The sequence below is a fragment of the Agrilus planipennis genome, unplaced genomic scaffold (genome assembly GCF_000699045.2).
Source record: "Agrilus planipennis isolate EAB-ADULT unplaced genomic scaffold, Apla_2.0 scaffold304, whole genome shotgun sequence".
NCBI classification, from domain to species: Eukaryota; Metazoa; Arthropoda; class Insecta; order Coleoptera; family Buprestidae; genus Agrilus; species Agrilus planipennis.
In genome coordinates, this window is record NW_020439041.1 from 178,515 (window position 1) to 205,879 (window position 27,365).

At 35.4% G+C, this 27,365-nt stretch overlaps 2 protein-coding genes across 11 annotated transcripts in view; one reads left to right on the forward strand and one right to left on the reverse strand.

The window, feature by feature from the left end:
• LOC108742100 (glucose transporter type 1) overlaps nucleotides 1–27,365 on the reverse strand; it is a 140,855-nt gene that overhangs the window by 40,432 nt on the left and 73,058 nt on the right. For 9 of the 10 annotated variants that reach the window (XR_001938614.1, XR_001938615.1, XM_018477131.2 and 6 more), the window contains 2 exons: nucleotides 2,483–2,622; nucleotides 1,712–1,741 (listed from right to left, as the gene is read on the reverse strand). Coding sequence is in view for 8 of the 10 variants with exons in the window: in XM_018477131.2 (XP_018332633.1) it covers nucleotides 1,712–1,741; nucleotides 2,483–2,622 (170 nt within the window). In the remaining 2 variants the exon portion in view is untranslated. The remainder of the gene's footprint in view (nucleotides 1–1,711; nucleotides 1,742–2,482; nucleotides 2,623–27,365) is intronic. The other variant, XM_018477129.1, reaches the window with a different exon arrangement.
• On the forward strand, nucleotides 3,709–7,705 carry LOC108742101 (adenylate cyclase, terminal-differentiation specific-like). The gene is made up of 3 exons (XM_018477135.1): nucleotides 3,709–3,726; nucleotides 3,925–4,434; nucleotides 7,404–7,705. The coding sequence occupies exons 1-3, from the start codon at nucleotides 3,712–3,714 to the stop codon at nucleotides 7,602–7,604; spliced, it is 726 nt and encodes a 241-aa protein (XP_018332637.1). The 5' UTR covers nucleotides 3,709–3,711; the 3' UTR covers nucleotides 7,605–7,705.

Consider the following 27,365-nt stretch of genomic DNA (forward strand, 5'->3'; position numbering starts at 1 on the left):
ACGATTTTCCTGCTTTTCCATTTTTACGAAAACCACAGAGGCGTCTTGTTCAGCGTGCTGTCAAACCTACACTAGCAAGGAGATCGGGCTGAAACTATAGCTACAAGCTATCCAAGGATGGTACTATAGAATGTCACCTCAAGGTAGGCCTAGTGGCGTCATCTCTTGGTTAGGCCGGAAACTTATCAATCCACCCTCGTATGAACAAAGTTCTATTTTATGTCGTCTCGACGGGCTCACAGTTTACGTCTGCTGCATCAAGATTTTTAACCGAAACAGGCCAAAACCCTTATCATAACAACGTTTCACGTTAGATTCGAAAGCAATAACTTAAGAAGTTGCGATGGTATTTTTTTGTTTTTGACAACCAAGAGATTGGATGCGTCTAATCGTGAGAGAAATAAATCTGGGTCGCATTTGTGTGCCGTGGGTTTGGTACAACTGACAAATTATTAAAAGTAAAATACCTTCGAGAAGAATTGGTAAAGCTTCCTAGATCTAGAATCTATTATACAAGACCAATGTGATTAGTCGTATGGTAGGTCCATCAATCTGATGACTGATTGAACACTCATTTCCACCCATTCCAATCCTAAATCAATCATCGCATTTCACAAAAACTAGAGCATCCTATATATCCCTTACTATATTTTAGAAATCTATATCTTCCTCTTCCACCATTTTCTCCTTTTTATGCTTTTAGTAAGTAACCCTTCAGGTCTAAGAAGGTGTCCTACCAACCTATCTCACCTATTTCTAATTGATTCATAGCGCCCTCTGTTAAAAATTTGATCGCTCAAAAGAAAACGCATTCTCATCTTGAACTACCACGAATTTCATTTGAGGATGTGCCAAAAAAAAGTTGATTCTATACAAAACCTAGTAGGTAGCTAAATGTGGATTTTCCCAAGATATTAACAACTCCGTAAGCGAAATCTCATCGGAATTTCATAGATTACGATAACGACAGCATATCAAAATTAAGTCCAATTGGTTTCGCAAAAGCTTTCAATAAATAAAACAGCATCTTCTTGCACTTACGCAAGTTAGATTTTAAAATCAAGAACTTACACTGTATTCAAAATAAACTCAACAAATTTGAAATTGAAAATTGAATGCTTTCAAATATTGTGCCAAATGTATTGATGCTTCTTCAGAGAAATATAACAAAATGATGAATAAAGTGTTTTTAGAAATTGGTTCCATTATAAAATTTTGACAAAAACTCTACTAATTGTAACATTTTGTTTTGCCAAACATTGGCTGACGAAGTTTTCGTGAAAATCGTCATAATTTAGGTTTTTCTAAGTGTTTGTGATTTTGAAAAAATATATATGAATGGTATTTATTATAGTATATCTAATTTTAAACAGTTCTTTTTCATCTGTTGTTTAAATATCTACTATATAAAAGGTGCATCTAATAAAATTTTCTATTTAAGATTGACAGATGTTTCAGTACTATTCTTAACTTTGGCTTAAGAAAAATTTTAAAGTGATTAAGGCATGCAGTGTCACATTTACTTCAAGTACTACACACTAGCGATACTTTAAGCGAGAAAGTTGGTCTACAGTTATTTTAAACTGTAAACGACTTCTATAATTTGATGTTGATGACGACAAGATTTTTGCTTAAAAATGTGGAAATTTTAACAAAGTCCGTTAAATTTAACTCTACAACTGAAAACAGCAACATGCATAAAGAAACTCACCCATAAAGGCGACTATCCCGAAAGCTTGACCTATAATAAAGCACATATGTATGATAAATGTACATACATGTGCATTACAAATGCAGGATCTTCTTGTTTTTGTTTTTTTTTTGAGAAATAAGTACAATTTTCAGCCGATAATTTTACAATGTCGGCAGAACAATAAACGCATAAAATTATAATTATAGTTGATAATTATTTAAATATTCATAATAAGTAAACTTAAGTTCGAATTCTAGTGAAAGGGCCACTTAAATTGTTTCTAATATGTGGTTTTTGTTGAAGAGTGATTTAAATAACAAATATATCTCTCTACATGAATATTATGTTAATTTGTATGAATTGCAACACTCGACCTGATTTAATTCATTAAGAATAAGTTAATAAGTATCTAATGTTACAAGAATAATTTATGCTGGTAAAAAGAATTATACAGGGTGCAAAGATGTGGTTTAATAATGTTCGATAAATATATAAAATATTATACAATACGATGGAATGTTGAAACGTTCTCTGTCTAAAACAGAACTCAATGCTAGCAATGAATTTTATCTATAAAATTCATCTTTCTATAGTACCGCTGAGCAACTAACAAATAGTTTTCGTTAACGGCAAACGTTCAGTATCAAATAGTTGGAGTAATGTTTAAGTTTTTTAAAACATTTTATAAGGAACCAAAATTGTGGATCAGTTTTGCGTCAGTTTTCATAAATTTTTAAAAACCACCAACAAACAGTTTACGTATCCAGTAAAGAAAATTTTTAGACTCACCTACAATTTCCATGCCTGAAAATGACAAGTATCTCTTCGAAGGTCTTGTTTTTCGTTTCGGGGACCTTCTTGTAAGTAAAAATCCAGAAGATGGCCAACAGGAAGCTGAACGGGAGAAACGTGTAGTTATCTAAGGCGCTCTAAAACAAGATAAAAAACAACATTCAGTTTCTTAGTCATTATTTTAAAACTGATTAATACTGGAAAATACCACAAATAGCGCGGTAAACGCCATCTGTAGTACGATGCTACATTTTAAGATTACGTATGCTCCAACAAGGTCCATTTAAATATATGGATATCTACTTGCTGAAAGATACTTCCAAAAAGATCGAAATTGCTATCCGCGTCTGGCAGTTTCGACAGAATACACACCACTTCGAATTATTTTATTTGATTAATACTGAATTTTTATTTTCACTGTACCGATTTCAGTAAAACTTTTTTTGTTTGTAAGTTACATAATTTTTAACTATTTCTGATAGAAATCAAGAATTTTTCATTCTGATCACAGTTCCGGTGGAGATTTTTGTTAAATTTAGAAAGCAAAACCAAGAATAGAAGAGCAAGATCAAACTTAATACCAAGACTGGGACACTCTTGGTCTTCGTCTCACTTTGCTCATTAATGGTAAGTAATAATGCTCTTAGAATTGAAAACTCACCATTTATATTCAAATAATCCTGAACCCCGAAGGATACTCATCATATTAATTCATATTAAAATTCTGACCATTACAATATAATCCAATTAAATATCATCAAGAAATAGTAACTTTTGTGGATTAAAAAGTTGAAATGAAAATTATTCCTATTATTACTCGATTTATTTATTCATAATTTACACATAGCATGTATGGGTAATATTTAGGTCGAGTTTCAATAATTTTTAAGATTGAAACGCACCGAGTTTGGTATGCACAAACCATAGTAATTGTTATTGCCTTATGTTTGAAGCAAACCACTTTGTGTCAGTAATTGTTTAATTGGTGGCACCAACTGCAACATGTCCTGACTTAATATAATTTAATAAGGCACCGATACGAATGATTAGAAATACTGGTTCTGGTTATATCATCATGCATATACAAATGCATTTTAGACGTAATAATGGAATTAAAATTAAAACGCGTTTCTAGACACTTTCGAAAAAATTAGAATTATATAAATTACAACGGAGACACTGCAGCGACCAGTTGATCACACGTGTATGTAAGGATAACTGTGTCTATGAAGTCCTTTCTTGTAAGTAGTTTTCAATTTTCTGGCGAAGATTGTGCTAATATATTGTCAGAATCATTTTAAAACAACTTGAAGTCAAATCAGAAAAAAAATACAACTAATCCAGATGTAAAACATTCAATAATATACTTTTCTTTGAATTTTCACCCATTTCCCAAAATTGAAATACTTATACAAATTAATATATTTTCCATTGTTTAGTTTTTGTGTGTCGTCCTTGCGGTGGCGGTAACAGTCGCCCCACAGGACCTTGGTCTGTTACCGTACGATCCGTTCCAAGATGATCCTATCGAACCCCAACTGGGACAACTGACAGAATTCGAGCAAGACGATGCTGAAGCTTTTCCCCAACAACAACAGCAACAGCAACAACAACAACAAGCAGAGTTGGATCAACCTCAACAAGAAGAAGACGAGCAACAACAACAACAACAGCAGCAACAGCAGCAGCAGTTTGATGACATAGACGAATTCGACGCGTTCAGAGAGGAACCCCAATTCGAACAACAAAACGCTCCATTACAAGAAGCCGAAGAACCTCAAATGGAACAACTCAATGTCAACAGACAAGGAACGTCTGAGCCACAATTGGAACAACTGAAGAAGAAAGAGGATCATAAAAAGAAGAAGTCTACGTCGTTAGGAGCTGTTGGCCTAGGAGGTTCCAGCACACCGGTCGATCTCAAGCACGAGAAAAAAATCATCATTAAGGTAAGTGTAGTTGTACTGAATGTGAGATTGTCTGTTCGTTCGTTTGTTTATTACGATTTCAAGTCTTAACTACCCAAACGATCATCACGAAAGTTTGTACACACATTGTCAGGAGTGTAGAAACGGGCTAGGATACCTTTTATCTACAAGAAAAATGATGTTCCCGAGAGAGAGAAAAATTAGGTTTATGTGGTCATTGATGATCCTTGATACGTATTTAGAACATCAACGCGAGTAAAGCCGCAGGTAAAACCTATCATGAAATTTTGTAGATACATTGGCAGGGGTAAATAAAAGAACCCCTAGGGGTAACTTTTATCAAGAAAAAACAATACTGTTCCAGAGGAATAGAAATATTAGTTTCGTGTGATCGTCAATGATCTTTGACATGTATTTAGAATATCAACCCGGGTAAACCTATCATGAAATTTTGTAGATACATTGGCAGGGGTCAATAAAACTACACAGGGCTACCTTTTATCCAGAAAAACAATAATAATTGACATGTATTTAGGAATCAATGCGAACAAAGCCCCGGATGGTATGTAAATAAAAATTAACACTTACCCTTGATTTCAAAACAAAAATTATTTGGAATAAAATTGAGAGGACGGATGTAATCTACACACTGCATAAATTCATAGACCTAGACAGCTAAAATTTTATATAGAGGGTTCCTTTATGATGAAGACAAGAATAAGGAAGAATATTTCAAAATTCAACCCCTAAGTGAAATGGTGAAACGGTTTAGAAAAGTTTGTACCATTTTTATTTATGGTTAGATTCACTTAAAACTTGGACTGAATGCTCATTGGTCTAATTAATCAGACTCCAATTTCGGCTATATGAAAAATTCAACCTCTCAAGGGATGAAAGGGGTAACAATATTTGTATAGGAAATATTTTATTTGTGATTGAATATATTTTAAATTTGGTTTTAATAGTCACCGATACAATTAAACAAACAAAATTTTGACAGTTTTTTAAAACCAATATCCTAGTTTGCTAGTTTATTAACCCTATTGATAAAGGATATCTTGAACGGAGTGGATTGTCATATATTTCAAGATTTAATTCCTACAGTTCTCTTTAAAACGGTTACTTTAATATGAACCCTGCCTTCCTAATTTGACCCAGGTGTAATTTCTTAATCGTAATATCAAAAGTGCACTCTATGTATAACGCATTAATATTTTTGAATGCTGTTTAAGTGTTAATTTCAATTTCAATTTAATGTAATTAATTTTGAAATCAGTGAATCCGTTGTTGTCATTTTCTTTATACGAATAACTGAACTAAACGCATTTAAACTTGTAACTGAAAGAGTCTTTTTTAATTTCGGGCATTTAAAACAAGTACAATCGACTAAATTGCATGCCACAGTTCTTCTCTTTTACCACAGAGCATTAGAGACTGAAACAACTCTGAAATGAGAAAATTTCTAGACAGGAACGCAGTCGATCGGAAAAGCCCGGAAATTGAACGTTTAATTTATGTGATTACAAGTTAAGAAGCGGAAAATGTCGAACAAAAGATCAAAGGCCCACAGAATTCGGATAACAAAGCAAAAACAAATAAACAAAAAACAAACGAGTTTTACGTTTACCGTGTGTGTATTTAATTACTAAATTTGATATTGAATAGATACAATCCTTTCTAACTGTTATTGCGTAAAGCAATGGGTATGTAAATTTTACTGTACGTAATTAAATCGGTGTAAGGTACTTGTAGTAATTACTGCACTTGTTTCAACTGCTTTTACTTAGGTTTCCGAGTGAAAGTACGTTGGTGCACTATTAGATTATTCCCAGCATGCACAAAACTATTATTACTTATTAATGTCAATCTTTAAACAAAGCGTTAAACGGTATATTAAAATGAAATAATTATAGAATGAATATCTTAAAACTTATTCAAACAGTCGACGTTTTCAGATAAATTTCTTTTTATTCTTTAGTTCTTTATATTTCCCATTCTCATGGCGAAAAAAATGTATAAACAAAGCAATATTCATTTGGTGCAAAAAGAGGAGATCTCACAACTATTTAAATGAACTTTCAAAATGCAAGTAGATACCTAACTTTTCATCATCATCATAAGGTCGTCAGTCCTAAGATTGGTTCTACATGCACCTACACTTTGTCCTATCCTGAGCTAATCTTCGCATTTCCCTAAAACTACAACATCCCACATCCTTAACCTCAGAAATCGCTGAACAAACAGAATAGCTCAAAACCCCAACGCCAAAACACGACACTGTAGTTGTCCGAAGCACTTTTCGGTAACAAAGTTACCTTCTTCAGGGACTGAAGTAAACTAAACCTAAATAAGAACTAATCCTAATTTATACTGATAGTTGTTAAGATTCAGTGAACATGACCCGATGCCAACAAGGTAGATGTTCAATGGACCTTAACATCATCATCATAAACGTAATTAAACTAAACTAAATAGCGGAGATCCAGGAATAGGACCGTTGTCATTGTTAAGAATTTTTTTTTCCAATCTTCATATTTCAGAAATCGCTGTTTAAATTAAAAACAAAACCTTTTTATCATTTTCCCCGTAATACATTAGTGAATTAATTCTTTGAATTAACTTTACCCACTGCAGATAACCTCAAATTAATGAGAAATAATTGTTGTTGTGGTTTTTTATGCACCAGTACTCGGGTTCGATTCCCGGCGGGGGAATGACAACAGTAACAACTTTTCCTTATTAATTTGAGGTTATCTATAGTGGAAAAGTTAATTCAAAAGAATTCAGTAATGCATTGAATCTAACCCTACAAAAAAATAAAAGTTTCCAAGTTCATTCACTAGTTACATGAAGAAAAGCGAATTTTGAATGAATCAACAATTCCTCTTCTACTATAGGTAAACTTTAACCCTTGCAGCCCTTGACATAATGAATAAGCAGATGATTAATATTGCTAAAAGTGAAAAATTATTTTGTGTCCTTTTTTGTAGGCGCATCCGAAATTTAAATACCAGTATCAGGTCCACGACAAGAAAACAAAAGACATCAAGTCAAAGAAGGAAGAAAGGGAAGGTCACAAACTGAAGGGCGAGTACAAACTGCTCCAGCCTGACCACTTATGGCGTCACGTAAAATACAGTTCGGATAAAAAGCAAGGATGGGTCGCCCACGTGACCTACTCGAAAGGATAATGAAAATGAAAATCAAAATGGCTGTAATTCTGCAATGATCCGTTTCGTCATTACAGAATATCATTATAAGGAGTCCTATGTTTATACCTCGGTTAACGATTGTTTTTTGTAGTTTGTATAATAGTAGGTTATAGAGTCGTTGTTATTGTTATCGAGTTCCGCATATTTATTTTATTAACTTTATTCGACGAAGAATAAATGTAGTTGCAAGTTTACGAATAATTTTATTTAACAGAGCTTTAATTGTAAGCTACCGGCATCGTAGCGCCTTCTGGTGATATTTGCAGATAGTTATGAGGTAATTGGCTATCTCCTTTATTAATTTGCTACAGTCGTATTCGCTAGGTTTAAATTCCCTTTTATTTTAAACTGGTGGTTGATTCGCGAACACAATCGCTGAAGTAATTTCGAACATTCCAGAATATTCACGATTATTCCGAAGAATATTCTAGATAAGGACCACTTTGGGAACATTCAAGAATATTATTTTAAGTGGATTACTAATGTAGTGCCAGAAGGCAACCTTATCACTGATACAATGATTCTCGAACATTCTAGAACGTTCTTGATTATTCAGGACCAGTTGACATCTTAGAACATTTTCCCTAGATATTCAAGAACATTCCAGCTGAAGTTGATGCTACAAATATTATACGACAATCTTTGCAAATCTTGCATATTCTAAACGGGTGTTCAGTGGTCGATTCACAAACATAAATGGACGCAAGACTCAAGAAATCCCGAACATTCCATAACGTTTACGATTCTTTCGGAGAATATTCTAGAAAGGGACCACTTTAGGAACATTTAGGTATATTCTTTTGAGTGGATTATTAATGTATTGCCAGAAAACAACCCCATCACTCATACAATAGTTCTCGAACATTCTAGATCATTCTTGATTATTCTCGTCCAGTTGACATTTTAGAACATTCTCGCTGGACATTCAAGGACATTCCAGTTGAGGATGATGCTACAAATATTAAACAATAATCTTTGCAATTCTTGCATATTCTAAACGGGTGTTCAGTGGTCGATTCACAAACACAAATGGACGCAAGACTCAACAAATCCCGAACATTCCAAAACGTTCACGATTCATCCAGAGGAAATTACATATATAGATTATTTTAGGAACATTCAAGAATATTTATTTAAATGAATTATTAATGTTGTGCCACAAGGCAACCCTATCACTTATACATTTATCCTCGAACATTCTAGAACGTTCTAGATTATTCAAGTCCAGTTAACATCTTAGAACATTCTCGCTGGACATTCAATTATTACTTATTAATGTCAATCTTTAAACAAAGCGTTAAACGGTATATTAAAATGAAATAATTATAGAATGAATATCTTAAAACTTATTCAAACAGTCGACGTTTTCAGATAAATTTCTTTTTATTCTTTAGTTCTTTATATTTCCCATTCTCATGGCGAAAAAAATGTATAAACAAAGCAATATTCATTTGGTGCAAAAAGAGGAGATCTCACAACTATTTAAATGAACTTTCAAAATGCAAGTAGATACCTAACTTTTCATCATCATCATAAGGTCGTCAGTCCTAAGATTGGTTCTACATGCACCTACACTTTGTCCTATCCTGAGCTAATCTTCGCATTTCCCTAAAACTACAACATCCCACATCCTTAACCTCAGAAATCGCTGAACAAACAGAATAGCTCAAAACCCCAACGCCAAAACACGACACTGTAGTTGTCCGAAGCACTTTTCGGTAACAAAGTTACCTTCTTCAGGGACTGAAGNTATAGATTATTTTAGGAACATTCAAGAATATTTATTTAAATGAATTATTAATGTTGTGCCACAAGGCAACCCTATCACTTATACATTTATCCTCGAACATTCTAGAACGTTCTAGATTATTCAAGTCCAGTTAACATCTTAGAACATTCTCGCTGGACATTCAAGAACATTCCAGCTGAAGATGATGCTACAAATATTAAATAAAAATCTCTGCAATTCTTGCATATTCTAAACAAGTGTTTGACGGTTGGTTCGCAAACACAAACGTACACTACACTGAGAAATATCGAACATTCCAGAACGTTCACGATTCTTCTAGAGGATATTATATATAAAGATTATTATAGGAAAATTCAAGAACACACCTTTAGGCGAATTCTCATTTATTTTAATGTAAATGCCTTAATATGGTATCAGTAGTCAACTCCATCACTCACACGATGGTCCTCGAACATTCTAGAACATTCTTCGTTTAATTTTTCTTTCTTTCAATGCAGAATATGTGCTCTAACCCCTTAACTTCTTGATTATCCCATTCATCGTATTTGGTTTTTATTTAGATATATGCAAAAGACTTAATTATCCCGTTGGTTGTTCAATCAAAATCAATCATTGAATAAATAAGAACCCAAGAAGAGAACAATAATGGATATCATTGTAATTTTTTATCTTCACCGGGATAATCGTTTTATGCTGAACCCGGGCGTGATTTTAGTGCGACCCTGGTCATCAATAAAGGAGAGTAGTGTGCACCAAACGAACCGTGTAATCGTCCGGCTTTGCTTGATAGACGGTACACCGAGAATCCACTACTTGAATTCAGTCGAAACCGTGCCAAATTCAATCAATTTGGGAATTAGTTATGCAAGTGTTTTCGAGCGGTTCAACTCACTCTCGGACACGCGTTACCGCTTCGCATTACGTTTAAATGCAAAGCAATCGCCGCGTTTTACAGTCCTTGGCTCTAATTGTCCGTGCAAACCCCCCAATAAGAGATTGCGGACTGAAAAGCCACAGGCACAGTTACCACATGTACATGGTATATACCTATATATATATATATCTAATCATACAATAATGAAATAATAAGATAACTGACTGAGATCGTTAAAGATATTAGAGACGTAGGCGGATTTTATTTGCTCTAAAAGGATTGCTGAAAGGCATCGATTAATATTGGATAATAAGGCGACTGTTGTGGAAATAACAACTTACGATTAGTTAAATCGATCTCGAATTTAAAGAGTTCAGTTCCGCAGGGGAAATTTTCTATGATGGTAATAATTTCGCTTAAAAATTCGAGGTTATCAATTTCGAATCGTATTTTGGTGCAAGAAATGCTGATAGTCCATTACATAATTCAATCTGTGCCATTTCAACCTCTGGTACACCACTATACCTAAATGAACATATTCTCAGAAACTGAGGGATTCATGATAACGATTCAAGACAAAATACTATGAAAATATATTATTAAAAATCCCACAATTTCGTCGGACACATGCCGAGCATGCAAAACATCTCGCGAAACAATTGATCACCCACCGGGGGTTGCTCATTTTTAACCAGCCGACAATACACCGGCAGGCATAATAATGTTGCTAAACAGATACACTCCCTGTTAGCCAAAAAGTTTAAACTCATACATCAGATAGAACCGTACTATAAATACAAACCACAAAATGTATTTAGAAAACCACTTATTAGTCTTAAACAAAAACATCTTGAGAAAATTCAAAAACATATTCCTCTGGCTGTTGAAATAAAAGAAATGTGTAATCAGAAAACAGTTCGAATTGTTTCAATAATAATATCATCAATTGTACCTAAAACATTACACGCTAGCCTAGCCGAGTTGAAACTGCATAATCTTATGTATATAAGTCTACAAAAATTAGTAATCCTTGGTACATGCGGAATAGTACGAAGATTTCTTAATAGTACTGACAAATCCCCCTTTTAAAAAAAAATCGGTTGTCTGTAAAATCGGTTTACTGACGATAGTTGAACATGACAACGTCATAAGAAAATACTGATGGAATGGTTTCATTTTTCAAAAGAAAATTTTAATTTTATTTGTTTGATAGATATTTTGTATGGACATAGAGGAGGTAAATGGAAATGTATTATTGTATAGCAGCTGTCCACGCGCTCACTCAAGTAGGAGAGAGACAGATGTCGAACGCTGCCAGACGCGGAGGCCGATTGTGCCTCTTTGTCGCTCGTTCCGCGCTCTCGCTTGCACTTCAAGCCTTAAATGCAACGCCTCAGAGCGAGGTAACGCCGCATGAGTCATGTTTTTTCGTGCGTACAGCCGGCTCCATCGAATTATAAGACGTTGTCACGTCAAAAACACAGCAAGTTAAATTAGAACCGGAGTTTTTAATAATCAACGATCATATTTCAGGGCAAGAAGTATTGTTAGCTCTATAAAATTTAAGAACAGAAAATTGGTTTCCATATCATATCCCGAAAGATGTGAGTGAAGTTCTTTAGCATTAGTCCGTCTTCACTTGCTCAAAGTTAACCAGTGAAAACTGAGAAAACTAGGAAAATAAATGCATAAAAAATACCTTCTAAAGATAATATTATTCAAATATTACGTCTTGTGAGATATCTTTTATATAAACAGGACTAATAAAGAGAATTTACCGCCTTGGCGCCGCGTTTAAATTATACCTACAATTAGGTGAATATCAATAAAAAAAGAATGGAGACTGCAGCGCTTTATTTTTTATGTTCGCATATTATACTTATTAACACCGGTTGCTTAATTAAGAAGAACGCAAGATAATGACATAAGCCATTAGAGGGTGTAATTACATTAGCCTTCGTCTATGCGGTTTCTTAATGCGTATAACAGTTTTCATTTATGCAGAGAGCTAATTTATGACATGGCGAAATTCTTTTTTTTTATGTGTAGACCGTTTTCAACAGTGGCCATTATAACAGTTCGTAATAAAGGAACCGCATTCATATTTCAAACGGCCGACCGTATAAAGTATAAACCAACCGACGCCATATAATACTTCCTAGGTATGTAATTTCATTGCGCTCTGGAATCAATTTTATGAGAGGTTACATTTCCAGATTATTACCGTATGGCAAATGGCTTATCAAACACGGGGGTAAAATTATTATTATTATTGTGCAATACTGTCTAGATATGAATACATAGGGCAAATATTACGCTACACAATAATAACTGCGACATTAAATTTAATAGAATTTCATATTTTTATTGTACTGCAGTTTGCAATGTCGGACTTAGTTTACACCTCTATGGATTCATTAATTAATACAACTGGTAAAATTTTGAACAAAATGTTATTAACAACATTTTTAATTGCCAACGTAATGTGTATCACATGTCTATTATAATGTAACGTTCATTTGTCATGGATTCCTAACTGTTATAAGACATGAGATCATCATCGTCATAAAGTCGTCAGTCCTAAGACTGGTTGGACACGCACCTCTACTCCTTCTTATCCTGAGCTAAACTTCGTACTTCCCTAAAACCAGAATAATCCATATCCTTAACTATTTGTGAACAGTAATCTGATCTACGTCTACCTCTACCTCTCCTAACTACCGTTTCTACATCTAATATACCTCTGACTAGATCTTCATGCTTGAGGTGTTCTACCAACCTATCTCGCCTATTCCTTACTGACTTCCATAGAGTCCTCTGTTCTCTTATTTCTCCTAATACCCCTTCATTTCTAACCTTCTATATCCACGGTATCCTCATCATTCGTCTATAACACCACATTTCGAACGCTTCTAACTTTTACCCCACTGACTATGCCATGCTCCAAACATACACCTTTAACAACCTTCTTCGAATTTCTAAATTAACCGTTCGCGCGCATAGAAGTGACTTCTTGTTATTGAAGGCGACTCGACCCTGAGATATCCTCTGCTTTATATCCCTATTGCTCCTTCCGTCCTGACTTATCTGACTTCCTAGATACCTAAAATCGGCCAGTTCTTCTAATTTTTCGTTTCCTATCAGTGTACTCGCTCTTTCCCAACGTAAGAGAAACGTACAGAGAAATTGCGATAACAACTAAGCAGATACATCGACGGAGAATGTAAACAATGACTATTGTGTCAGTAACTTATTTATATAGACGCAAATATTCCCATGTATCCAACCAGTCTTGACCACCCTATGATGATAATTATCTAGACAACAGGGAAAAGTAATTAAGAGCTTAAAATTTAAAATTTCGAATTCTTGGGACGCCGCTGATAAGACGTTATAGCTTTAAGAACAAATTACAAGGCCTGTTTTACTCCGGGAAGCGACTCAATGACACAACAACGAGACCACATCGTTCCACTTGGCTGACGACGGAAATTAAGTCGACGTCTCTGTACTGTTTTGCATTTCGCCGTGTGGCCCTACAACGTGCCAATTTCCGTAAACGATTTTTAATTTTCCAGATCAACTACTTATCGTTATACCTAACTACATAGCACGGTCACTTTTACCAACATTTATTACATTTGCGCACATGCCTACGCATATTTCTGAAATGAAACCACTTGAGACATTAAAACAGTATCTGAAATAATGGTAGGCAAGTTAACAGAAAGGTAGGTACCAATAAGAACTAACGAATCTGAAATCGCGATTTCTAACTTATTAGTTATTATTACATCACCATATACTGATGAGAATCCCTAGAATTTTACTGTTAATACCTACGATGTTTCTTATTATAACTGTCGAGTACTTGTATCTATTATAATGTCATCTAGCCGCATGAGTTACGTACTACAATTGTATCATCGGCGAACACAGGTACAATAAAACTTAAAATTTTACGTGTAGAGAATCGAATTGTGTAGTTTTCGTACGTAATACAACTCCGACTATTGCACCTCTTATTAAAGTACATGGGTATCCACTGGTGTAGAACTAACGTAAGGAAAATTACTATCGAGCAACAAGCAAGGATGTGGACAAATTCGATTAATGAACCATAACACGATTACGTCACGCTAATCCGTTCCCTTTCTAAGAGTAAAACTGACCACTAACGTAAGGTTGCCTCACTAATAAACACAAATCAATGCGCCACCCGAAGCTGTTGCGAGTACTACTTGCGATTAGATACTCGAAGGTTCGTGTTGATCACTCAACTTGGTTGGGATCAGCGAATAATAAAGCTGGGGAACCGAAAGCGCTTTCCAAACAAGGATACATACATCAAATTGATTAATTAATCCTTTGTTTGAATTAAACTGTGCAAATTCGGTTATTACTTCGACACACACAAACATATACGTAGGCTCTACGTTCACTTTGAGGTATTATTTGATAAATATTTTCAGCGTTAGAAAAATAACCTTTTACAATTATCCTGTGCTAAAACAATAATTAATTAACACAGTTGACAGGATTTTGAGAAGCAGGGGGTTCACAAAAACTCTCGTATCCCCAAAACTGCCTAAAAAACTGCTTTCTACTTACGCCTCTGTATTACTACTGTGGCGAGCATATACCGCAGGCGATCGATACCGGAGGCGCCATTGATGCATGCAACAAGAGGAACTTACGAGAAGTTTCCGGAAATAATCCAAAATGTTCCGTGACTTAAATAAGAGTGTCCAGCTTCCGACCATGCAGAATCGATGCAATACAGCCGATATGTGTAAATAGTCGAAATAGAAGTCTTAACGGTGATATAAATGACCGGTTGTACGATAAATAACTATATAGCGTACCTCTTTGTTGAATTTACATTAATTACGAAGTTAAAAGTCATTTCAAAAATATTTGAAAACATCCCATTAAAATAAAGACTGAAATTTGATCACAAACGATTAAAATTTCTTAGTTTAACTGTAAATATTCCATATACAGTACGGAACTCTAACTTGACTAAATTTTTATTTTTATTAATATCATGATGTTATCTGCTAACTCATAATAAAATATAACACCTGCGTTTACAGTTTAGATATTAATCTACAAAGCAATTAGCAATGTTTAAATGTATCAATTCAGATAAATGAATAAACAATCGTGAAGATTGCATCGGCAGAAAGCGGAAATGTATCACTTTGTTGCCTACATTTAACAATACTTTTACATATTAACCAACAGTATTGTTTCTGTAGTATTATATGTTATTTTTTATTTGCAATATGTAGGTGCTATTTTCTTAATAAGTAGGTATACACAACAGGAAACAAATAATTCGATTACATAACCTTTCAATGCACACCGTCCTACATAAATTACACAAAATGCAATAACTATTGTTATCTAACAATAACGCAAAGCGATAGACGACAGTTGTTTATTGCTATTTCCTGCTACTATAGTTAATTAAGATTTGGATACACATATAAGGGTGGCGATGTATTATACGTATGGATAATTAAATTATGTCCAAAAAAAGCATCAAATTCCTTTCTCATAATATGCAAGTATGTATACTTATTCAAATTACGAAATTCAAAACTGGAAACCTATACCATAAGTTGTCATGTTAAATTACGTGATACATTTAGAAACACTTAAAATTTCCTAATTGCGTATGTCAATTATTAATCGTCAGATTTGTAACGATTCTGTCGACGCCAGTAAATGTTCAATGGCTATGGGAATTGATCCAAAATGACGCTATTTTGAAATCGATTCTTATGAATGCATGATAATATTGAATGATCTGTTTTGACCGTGCTTAAAGATTAGTATTAGCACTCCATATATAGGTACATATATCTAATAAGTGTTACAAATGTTTGAAAGGTATGAATATGGTTAGTTTATGATCTTAATTGGTGAGATCACACGGGGTCAATTAACAAAGAGTAATCGCCAAAATTTAGCAACCAATTTGTAGTTAGAAAATATTGAATAGTTGACGAAGTCAGTGACTGTTTAGCTTGAAACTTCATGGTGGATAAACAAAAGGACAAATTGCTAAGTCTATTATCCATTTTGAAAATTAAACTCATGAAAAGCACTGTGTAAAGAAGCTTTAAGACAGAAAGAAAAAGAAAAACGAAATCTCACCTCAAGGCAGCTAAGACTCAATAAAGTCAAAAGGTTTCTAGGGATGGGAAAGACGGTAACGGTTTATAAAGTTATAGGGTGACTAACGTGAAGACCAATAATAATATATTTAATAAAAATAAAAAATTACTTCTGGAACTTAATTAGGTATATAAGTATAAGTGTTTGACTAACAGTAATCTTCCTCTACACCTCTTTACTCCTGTTTCCGCTTCTAATATGTCTCTAACTAACAATTCATTTGTGTGGTTTTAAGGATTCAGAAGCGTGCGAATAAGTTGCAAGTGAAAATAAATTATCTAGTTATCTTGGTAACAAGAAAATTATTAAAACTCTACATTTATTATAATGTCTTCATCTAGACAACAACAATAAAACGAGTTAGTATCATAATTTATAATTACATTTACCTTCTAGAGTTGTTAACATTATAAAAATAATGTAACGACTAACCACTGAGTTCATAAATTGCAAGCATGCGTAGAAATTTTCACAAATTATGTAAATAATGGAACTTTCTACATATCGTAAAGAATGATTTATTTTCCTCGATGCCACATGGTTAAAGACCCTGGAACAACAAGAATTTCCTCTTTTTTGTATTTATGTACGTGTAATAACCATTATCACTGGTCCGCACAAATAAATTCTTAATTAAACTTCAATTATATTGTTACGCATGACTTGACAGGAAAATGCAGCCGACGTCTGCTATCGTATAATAAAATTTTCCTTATTATTTCCACTGCAGTGAATTTGTTTATTTACGTACTGCAACTAGGTATGCAATAAAAAGAAATGCGATAGCTACAACGACAGATAAAATGATTAATTAAACTGATATGGAAGAGAGTAGTTTAGATATCTGGAAAGATCACAATATTTTTCTACGGGGGCGCGGGGGATAAAAATGGACCTTATAAATAGCTTAGTGTTCAAACTATTGAGGCGTGAAGGCAAATGTCCCGGGTTGAATTCCCGGCAAGAATGCGACAGTTGTTGCTGCTGTCCTAGTTAATTTAATACAGACGCAAAAGATTAGTATGCTTAGATTTGTAGAAGATATCGCAGTATTAGCATCTAGCAAGGAGGACCAAGAGATAAATTTGAGTAAAATGGAAGAGATGCTAACAAAACAGTACTGTATGAAAATAAATAAAGTAAAACTCAAATACTGGTATGCAAGAGAAGAGAAAGTAGGGAAAGAGCGAATATAAAGATAGTAGACGAAAAATTAGAAGAAGTAAACGATTTTAGGTATCTAGGAAGTCAGATAAGTCAGGACGAAAGAAATAGAAGGGATATGAAGCAGACGATAGCGCAGGGTCGAGTCGCCTTCAATAAAAAGATGTCACTTCTATGCACGCGAACGGTTAATTTAGAAACTCGAAAAAGGTTGTTAAAGGAGTATGTTTGAAGCGCGGCGCTGTACGGGTGCGAAACATGGACAGGGGGCGCGGCGGAAAAGAAAACGTTAGAGGCGTTCGAAATGTGGTGTTGCAGGCGAATGATGAGGATACCGTGAATAGAGAAGGTTAGAAATGAAGAGATATTAGAAAGAATATAAGAACAGAAGACTCTATAGAAGTCAATCAGGAATAGGCGAAATAGGACACTTTCTCAGTCATGAAGGTCTACTCAGAGACATATTAAAGGCAGAAGCGGGAGTTAGGAGGGGTAGAGGTAGACCTAGATTAGGTTACTGTTCGCAAATATTGGGTTGTTCAGAAAATCATTTCGTTTTTTCCCGACAGAGGATTTAATTGTATTCTTTTGCACTTACACCCAACTTCACATTTAAGCCGTATAATTTTTATATGCTTTGAGAGCTCATATAGTAAGGCTTGTGTGTGAAAAATTCCAATTAATTCTACGCAGTAGTTTTTGGTTGGTGCCCTTTTAAATATGGAGAGCGATAAGCAGCATTTTCGACATATCTTACTGTTTTACTACAGAAAGGGTAAAAATGCTGTTCAAGCCAGAAAGAAATTGACTGATGTGTATGGAGAAGGTGTGTTGACAGTACGCCAGTGCCAGAACTGGTTCGCTAAATTTCGATCCGGCAATTTTGATGTCGAAGATGCACCACGTTCGGGAAGGCCGGTTGAAGCTGATAAAGACGCGATAAAGGCATTAGTTGATGTGAACCGGCGAATAACAACACGTGAGATCGGATTGAGGTTAAATTTATCAAATTCAACAGTTTATGACCACTTGAAAGGCCTGGGATTATCCTCGAAGCTCGATGTATGGGTTCCCCATGTTCTCACAGAGAGAAATCTGTGTCGCCGCATTGACGTCTGCGATTCGCTTCTCAAACGTCACGAAAATGATCCGTTTTTGAAGCGCATCATCACTGGGGACGAAAAATGGGTTGTATACAACAACGTCAAACGCAAGAGGTCATGGAGCAAAAAAGATGAACCGGCTCAAACCATTTCCAAAGCCGATATTCACCAAAAAAAGGTGATGCTGTCTGTTTGGTGGGATTTTAAAGGAATCGTTTTTTTTGAGCTTTTACCGGATAACACAACGATTAATTCGGAAGTCTACTGTCATCAGCTGGACAAACTGAATGATGCACTTCAACAGAAAAGGTCAGAACTAATCAACAGGAAAGGTGTAGTGTTTCACCAAGACAACGCGAGACCTCACACAAGTTTGGTCACTCGCCAAAAGCTTTTACAGCTTGAATGGGATACAATGCTACACCCACCATATTCTCCAGACCTGGCACCATCGGATTATTATTTGTTCCGGTCACTCCAAAATTTTTTAGACGGTAAAACCTTCACCTCAAATGAGGAGGTCAAAAACCTCCTCGATCAGTTTTTTGCCAGCAAAGACCAAAAATTTTATGAGCGTGGAATTATGCTACTACCAGAGGGATGGCAAAAGGTGTTGGACCAGAACGGTCAATATATAATTTAATAAAGTATTTGTTTATTATACGAAGACTGTCTTTCATTTCCACAAAAAAAAACGAAATGACTTTCCGAACAACCCTATAGTTAAGGATGTGTGTTGTTCTAGTTTTGGGGAAATGCGAAGATTAGCTCAGGATAGGAAAGAGTGGAAGTGCGTGTCCAACCAGTCTTAGGACTGACGACCTCATGATGATGAATTTAAAGTAATTTTTAGTGGATAAAAATTAAATGAATTTTCACATTAATATTGAATATTTTCCAATACGACAAAGTATTTTTCAAAAGATGGTGCCACCCTTTGATGTTCGCATGTTCGGTTCTTTGCTAGCCACTAGTGTGTAACTATATACAAACATCTAAATATCTCCGATGTTTTCGCTATGCCAGCGGGGACAAATGCAGTCTTTTCACAATCGACGTTTGCGGTATGTGCCCGCAAAGCGGGACCCGATTTCCGGAAAGGAACGAAATGACTGCGCGTCATTACGACACCAGTCAGTGCAATGCCAAATTGCCTCACACTGTCGCTCCATTCTTTTCGATTTCGTGTATGCATACCACCTACACATTCATAGATACTTACACACATTCACGTATGTATGTATGTACGCTTTGCCATTTAGCCCTGTCCCGTCGGCATGTTATAGTCGACAACGTTACCGATTTCAATCGGACGAATGCAACTGTAACGTAATTATCTTCGTGGTGCATTTGCGAAACCGCGTTTCCTTTCCGCCTTTTCGGTCGTTAGAAGAACAAGTCGAGCAGTTCCACGTTTGCGACACCACCACCGAAGCGATACGTAATAATACTAATGATACACGTTACGCTGAAATGGTATCTTTATTTTTCTTATTGCCGCTTCTTAATTATCAAATTCGGAAAATTCGGGTGGATTATTTTATTTAGTTACGTTTCATACGGGGCGTTCTTTTGAAGATTGCCCAATTAATCAAGGATAAAGCCAAACCTACTATTTCTAATTAACTTAAAACAGTCCCTAGATACGTTACAACTGTACAGGGTACATAGCTAAAGAACAATTAAATCGATTTATTTTGATAGAAACTGGTGGCGCCTCCCGATAAAATGAAGCGGCTATTCTGCCTACTAATTAGCAGTAGTACAAAAGTGCAGTTCATTGAACCGTCTAAAGTCCAAGTTTTGTGCTAGCAAATGAGGATTTAGTCAGGAACCAGGAACTAGAGCACAAAACTGCATTTGTTTAATAATATACAGAATACTGCAACGCACTCTACTAGAGACCTAGAGAATTCATTTGATATATTATTCAATACTGGACGACTAGCAAAAGACGATTTCATATAGAATTATTTAAATCGATGTATTTTGATAGAAGCTGATGGTGGCGCCTCCTGCTGAAAGAAGCGAGCGTTCTGCACACTAATTAACTCAAATAAATAAATTTAATTTAATCATCTAAAGCCGCAGTTCTATGGTAGCAAACGAAGATGTAGCGAGGAGCAGTGCAAGCACGGCTGTGTCCAATAGCATATAGGATATTACACCTCCCTGCCAAATTATTGGCAACCACTCCTGAGCTCCTTGACACAATCTCATAACATTAATAACCACAATCGGCTAAAGAGGACCTTAATTGGTCCTTTAAAGGCCTGAGGTAAAGCGGTTTTGGTCGACAGGTTCGAGGACACCTTCCTCCTCGGTAATCTGACACTACCCAGTCGTACGAACGGCTGGGTGGCTTTCGAAGATTTCCCCTCTTTCAAACAAAAAAACCCTACACCGGAGGCCCAAAGAATTCATTTGATTTACTACTCAATACTGGCCGGCTAGCAAAAAACGATTTTGTGAAGACTTATTTTAGTTTTAGCCTGGAGTATTATTTGGTTCCAGCATTTAAGTTCGTTTATGTTATTAATTAACTTAATTTTGATGTGTTGTCGTAACTGTACAATACCACTTCCTTCACACACCATCGAAGCGTTGGTCGTACTCTAATAAACGCCGTGGTGTGTCCACATGAATGTGCTAATAAATAATAACAACGTTTTGCCTTCAGGGGAAAGTGTTCGCGGAGGAATGTTCAAAGCTTCGGGCACATATTCGCACTGTCTCTCGTCCGTCTGTTGGATTGCACAAATCGTTTACTAGCATCAAAGTGATACACGGCGAACAAAAGACAATTTCAAGCGAAATAACGATGTTTCGACACACTGTTCCTAATTTCAAACGGAGTTTTGAAATGACCTAATTAACGGGACCGTTTTGTGTGTTGTGAATGCGAGGGAGGCGGAGAAGAAGCAAGGCTGCCGAAACCGTATCGTTCACGGCCTGCCATCCGAACATAATGAAGACAGTAATTTGGCTCGTTATTTGCAAACCACATAAGTACCTTCATGTACACCTCTATACATTTCTGTACGCATACATATATGTAGACATGGAGGTACCTGTACCTGCAAACATTAGTATTCCCTTTGCTTTGTTCTGTTTTGCGTGAATCTTCGCTATATTAAATAATATAATTGATCTGACTAAAAATGCCGGAGGTTTTGCAGGCGGTCATAAAGCAGTTTTGCGTGCGCTGAACTAAAGTCGATTAAGAAACTTTACTGACTTGTCTAGATACAAAATATATTTGTACCGTAGCTTCACGATGATACTTTGTACAAGATAGTCCTGCAAAGCGAAGAACTCGCAGATAAAGTGGTGATGCATCGACAAAACGTGGATGAAAGGACGTGTCCAAAAAAAACTTGGGTGTTTCTTTCCCACCAGCAACTACTGCTGCTGGGCGGACACTCCCTCCGGACTATGCCGGAGAGTGGAACGGAAGGCCCTCTTCAGCGGATGAGAAAGATGAGATGGACGAAATGAAGACAGAAGAGAATGAAAGATTATCTGTGGAAAATTACTGCCCCAGCATTTGCCTAAGTGATCCAAGGATACCACAGAAAAACTTGGACCAAGGCAGACGGACCCGGAATCGAACCGGCGTTCTCCCTAATGCTAAGTAATGATCTAAACCTCTAGAACATGCCGCTCGGTGGACATGTCCAGGAAGTTACCCTACTGTTTAGAATATTTCTAAGTATACTGTCGCTGGTGTGACCTGCAAGCAGAAGTTTGAAGGTTGTCGAGCTGAACCTGATATTAAATCAGGAGAGTCTTATTTACAATTAGTCTAATAACTAATGAAGAATTATTTCTTTTTAACCTCACAATTTATGATTACTGATTTCGCCTCTTGGAGATTAGGTTATAGTTAATGAGTCAGGGCAGGTTGGCTAGGTATTTTTATTCCCTTAAATTGTACTAGTAGTGAATACTATTGTTTCTCTATCAATAGATCTTATCATCAGTTTCCTATTAGATTAATTATAGTGCTAGTCATCGTTAAAATAGGTTGCGAGTCAGTTTCGAAGCATCAAGAAAATGAATTTCTATATGAATAAATAACCACTTTCAATAGGAAGAATTATAGATATTATTATATAACAACATTTAACAAATGAACAAGAACAAGAGCAAATGTGATTTGATATTGTAGAAAGGCATTTTGCGTTCACGATTTAAATATGTAATCGTAAGCAGATATTAAACACAGGCACTCTGTTAGCTATTATTTTCCGAACAAAGCCGTATTCGTTATTGATTGCCCGACATCGACAACATTATATAATAATACGAGTAACTATTTCTTTAAGTACCCTACTTGTTTGTTCGTTAGAAAGAACATATACAGGTGACTATGAGTTACACCTTTTCAGAACGTTATCAATACGTTCATCGCGTAGGAGGCCGGGAAAGGAAATGCTATTACTTATTAGGCGAAAAATATGCATATGATGTAGTTATCTCTTTGATGTCGAAGTCAAAAGAAACATGTTTATAAATTATAAGAACGGTACGTTCTAAGAGAGTAAAATAAGATACTGAAGAAATACAGCAGTTTTTACAGAAATTTCTATGGAAACTGCATCAAAGAATAAAATACAGTATACAACGCAACAAGGGAAGAATGTCCAGCATCCTTTCCCCCCTGGAAGTAAAATTCTCGGGAGAGAATGTTGTGATTTCGTTCCAAAATTCAAACAAAAATATTTCGATTTGTATTTTAATTTTTCCTACATGACTCTTTCGGGGGGGGGTCTTTAAAAATACCACGCTTGGTCACAGGGGGAGCTTAGATTTTCGTTACATGGTCAATATCATTAAAGACAGTACAACTGTAAGGATAGATATACAGGGACAAATGATTAGTATGCTTAGAAGAACAGAGGACTCTATGGAAGTCAATAAGAAATAAGCGAGACAGGTTGGTAGGACACCTTCTCAGGCATGAAGGTCTGGTCAGAGACATATTACAGGCAGAAACAGTAGTTAAGAGGAATAGAGGTAGACCTAGGTTACTGTTTGCAAGTAGTTAAGGATATGGGACGTTCTAGTTTTAGGGAAATGCGAAGATTAGCTCAGGATAGGAAAGAGGTACGTGCCCAACCAGTTTTAGGACTGACAACCTTATGATGATGATGATGAGTCAATATCATCTAGGGAAACCTCGCCCTTTTCGAACTGTAACTATTCAAAACTTTCTACTTGCAAAAAACGATTCAAAACCATATTTATGAATTACTACGTGAAAACTAGAATCGGAAGGATTTCGGCATTTACTACGGATAGTCATCGAGGGGGGAGCGGGGGGTAAAAGATTGTAAAAGAAAAAGGTCACGTAGTGTAGATATGTTCCCTACTTGTTCCTCCAATCAAATGTAAAGTATTACCAGAAGGGTTCTTTCTTGCTTGAAACATTGCATAACGTAATACAATACGATTATCATGACTTTAATCATCAATTATGATTAATTCATGTCCTATGTACTTCCTTTTTACAAATCCTTTTGTCTGAATTTATTCACCAATTAAAAATAGACGAATTTATGTTTGCGAAAATAATTTTTTGAATAAGAGCATTTTTTATTAAGTCACACGAATGCTAAAGCTTGTAAATTTTCCGAACAGGTACATGGGATACACGAATTTCATAATGGCTTATTAAATTAAAACATGTGAACGTTGTAAAATTACCAAAACAAAGAAACATAAAATATTTGAGCAATTAAGAAAGTAATTAAACCGGCTCGAAAAGCGCCGAAAAGAGAAAATAATTTAATGTATAGTGTAATAATTATTTTCTCTTTTTCTGCTTTTGTTGCTCCCATTATGAAATTTTTACATAAAAAAAAACTTGTGAGTTTTCTATTTCGCGTTGTTGCATACACGGTGAAAAGTTATGGGTAATACCTAATATATACGAAATACTTTGAAGAAATTTATCGTTTATTGTATCGCATTAACATTGCTAAGAAGCTCTGTCTTGGATTCTGTCCAAATTTGCTCCAGAGGGTCATAACTGGTGACGAATCATGGGCTTATGGTTATGACGTGGAAACCAAAGCTCAATCATCCCAATGGAAGCAGCCACGACCGCCAAGACCGAAAAAAGCGCACCAAGTTAGATCGAATGTGAAGGTTTTGATTACAGTTTTCTTCGATTGCACAGGCGTGGGGCATCATGCCACAGGGTAGAACGGTCAATAATGAATATTATCTGCAAGTTATGCGCAATTAACGCGAAGAATTTAGCCCCCTGTGACTCTTTCTTGTTCGAGAAGCTGAAGAGACCCATGAAAGGACAACGCTACGCTAGGATTAAGGAGATAAAGACGGCATCAAAGAACGAGCTGAATTAGATCATTGAAGTGCTTCGAAGATTGAAAAAAACGTAGCACAAGTGTATAATATCTAGTGGGGATTAGTTTGAAGAAGACAAAATGGATATTCATGAATAAATAATTGATTATTGAAAAAACACAATGTTCTTGATACTTTTTGAACAGACCTCTTACATCAATGTGTAACATCGGCATTTATCATATGGTGAGGCTAGTTTAAATCGGCGCGATTAAGCTTAACAATGTTAATTATCCGTGGTAATTATAATGCAACCAAGAGGCTAGTTGAAAAAGTAACACGAACTACTGTGAATTATTACCGTACCGAGTGCCACGTGAACCGCGAAGATGCGTGACTGAAGTTCGATTAATTCGCATAATACAAAGTTCCTAATTCTTATTCTACTCGCTAGGAAGTTAAAAAAAAGTGCAAGCCTGAGTGCATCGCATAATAAAAACATCTGCAATACATGTCATCTGCTTATTTAAAGTCCTTGCATGAAAACGAACAATTAACAGATAGCACAGGGATAAAAAAACGGTCTGATTATATTCAAGTCGCATTCCTATTCGAGCGACGAAGTGAGAGCTCTTGTAGATGTTCACTATTAAAATGAGCAGTTTCGTGAAAAATTGTGCGACGGTTGCAAGGAATTATCATATTCATTTATTCTCAAATAAGGAGATGTTAATATTTCGATAAATTAACGAAGGGAAAGCCGGGTTTTCAAACGAAAAATAAATTTATTTGACTTATTGGAATAAATCTGAATATTAGAAACGCTGCAATTATTATCTTATCGTAATAAGACATCATTAATTTGAATTACGATATTTCAATTAGTTCATTTGCAGCTATTAATTGGCGTGCCAAGGAGACGTCTTTATAAGATTTGTTGATCATTGCAACTAATTGTATGGGGTCACCAAGGCCACATTATGTTACCACCTAAAAAGGTTTATTCTGCGACTAGAGGTTTCAAGTTCCCAGTGCCCCAAATGTCACTCTTAATTTGATATTTGTGATGAAATATTCATCTAAAAAAGATTGAAATTCCTGCCGCCTAATTACCGAATATATTATAAATGCAAGTTTCGATTGCCTTTTCTGTGATCTGTTTGCTTCTGAGAAGGTAATGAGGTGATTAAACAACAATAAATTTACTTTCTTTCGCGTTAAGTTTAAAAGAATTTTTGCGATGTGAAACTGCATCTTTCTAACAATCTCCAAATAAGCATGTCATTAGTTTACAGGAAGACAATAAAATTTCCCACAATAGGAGCTAACGTCCACGCTACCGCATCATGATCATTCAACAACTATGTACCACCTTGATTTAAACTCTTATCTGGATAACAAAAAAGACCCAATCGCATGGGAGAAGCATTACTGATGTTTCACAAGATAAATAACTACCAATAGGATTATTTCCTTTGGGATCTATTGGTTCCAATTATTAAAAAATCATTGGAATGATATTTATTTATTTTTTGGCGACGTTCGAAATTCTTTATGAGCTCACTTTCAAATTTTCAAGCATATGCTAAATTATCTAATGTATAAATCTAGAGGTTTTTGGCCACCCTGTATATATCCAAAGTATCCCATGTCTGCAATGATTTTACGTAAAATTCAAATGACAAGCAAATTTTGACCAATGCTCCACGCCCAGTTTAAGTACCATCTCATCAACTGGATTATCCTTTCCGGTAGATATTCCGGACCTGTGTAAAATCTTTTTTTTTTTCGAACTAATTAGGTAATACACATGCATATGTACCTATACGTAGTATATAAATGGCTACTCGCAGAGAAATGCTTCGGAATGGACACATCGTTGCGCTTCAGTGATTCAGTAGTGATATTGTATAAGTGCTCTTGCTTGTGCACTACATAATAGATACATTAATATACAGTGTGTCACAAAAGACATGAGTAGCTATCGGCATTAATAGTATCAAAAAAAGGTACATAAACTTACTACAATTAGTAGTTTATTATGAATCAATCGATCAGGATCAAAATCCTATGAATTTTCTTTGAAGGATCATTTTCATTTACTCTTACCTATCTACTACCATTGGATAGAGGATACCATTTTTTTAAGCCCTGATCTAACAATTATATTGATTATAAGGAAATAATGGAAGACATAATAAGTAGCCATTATTACAATCATTCCTATACTTTAACTTTCTCCTACTTCACTCTCATCTCTTTTATTTCTTATATTTTGCCCTTATTATTCGTAAGGAGCGGCTAAAACCTGAACCGCAGTCCTTCTTTTACACATGCGCAAGTTAGCA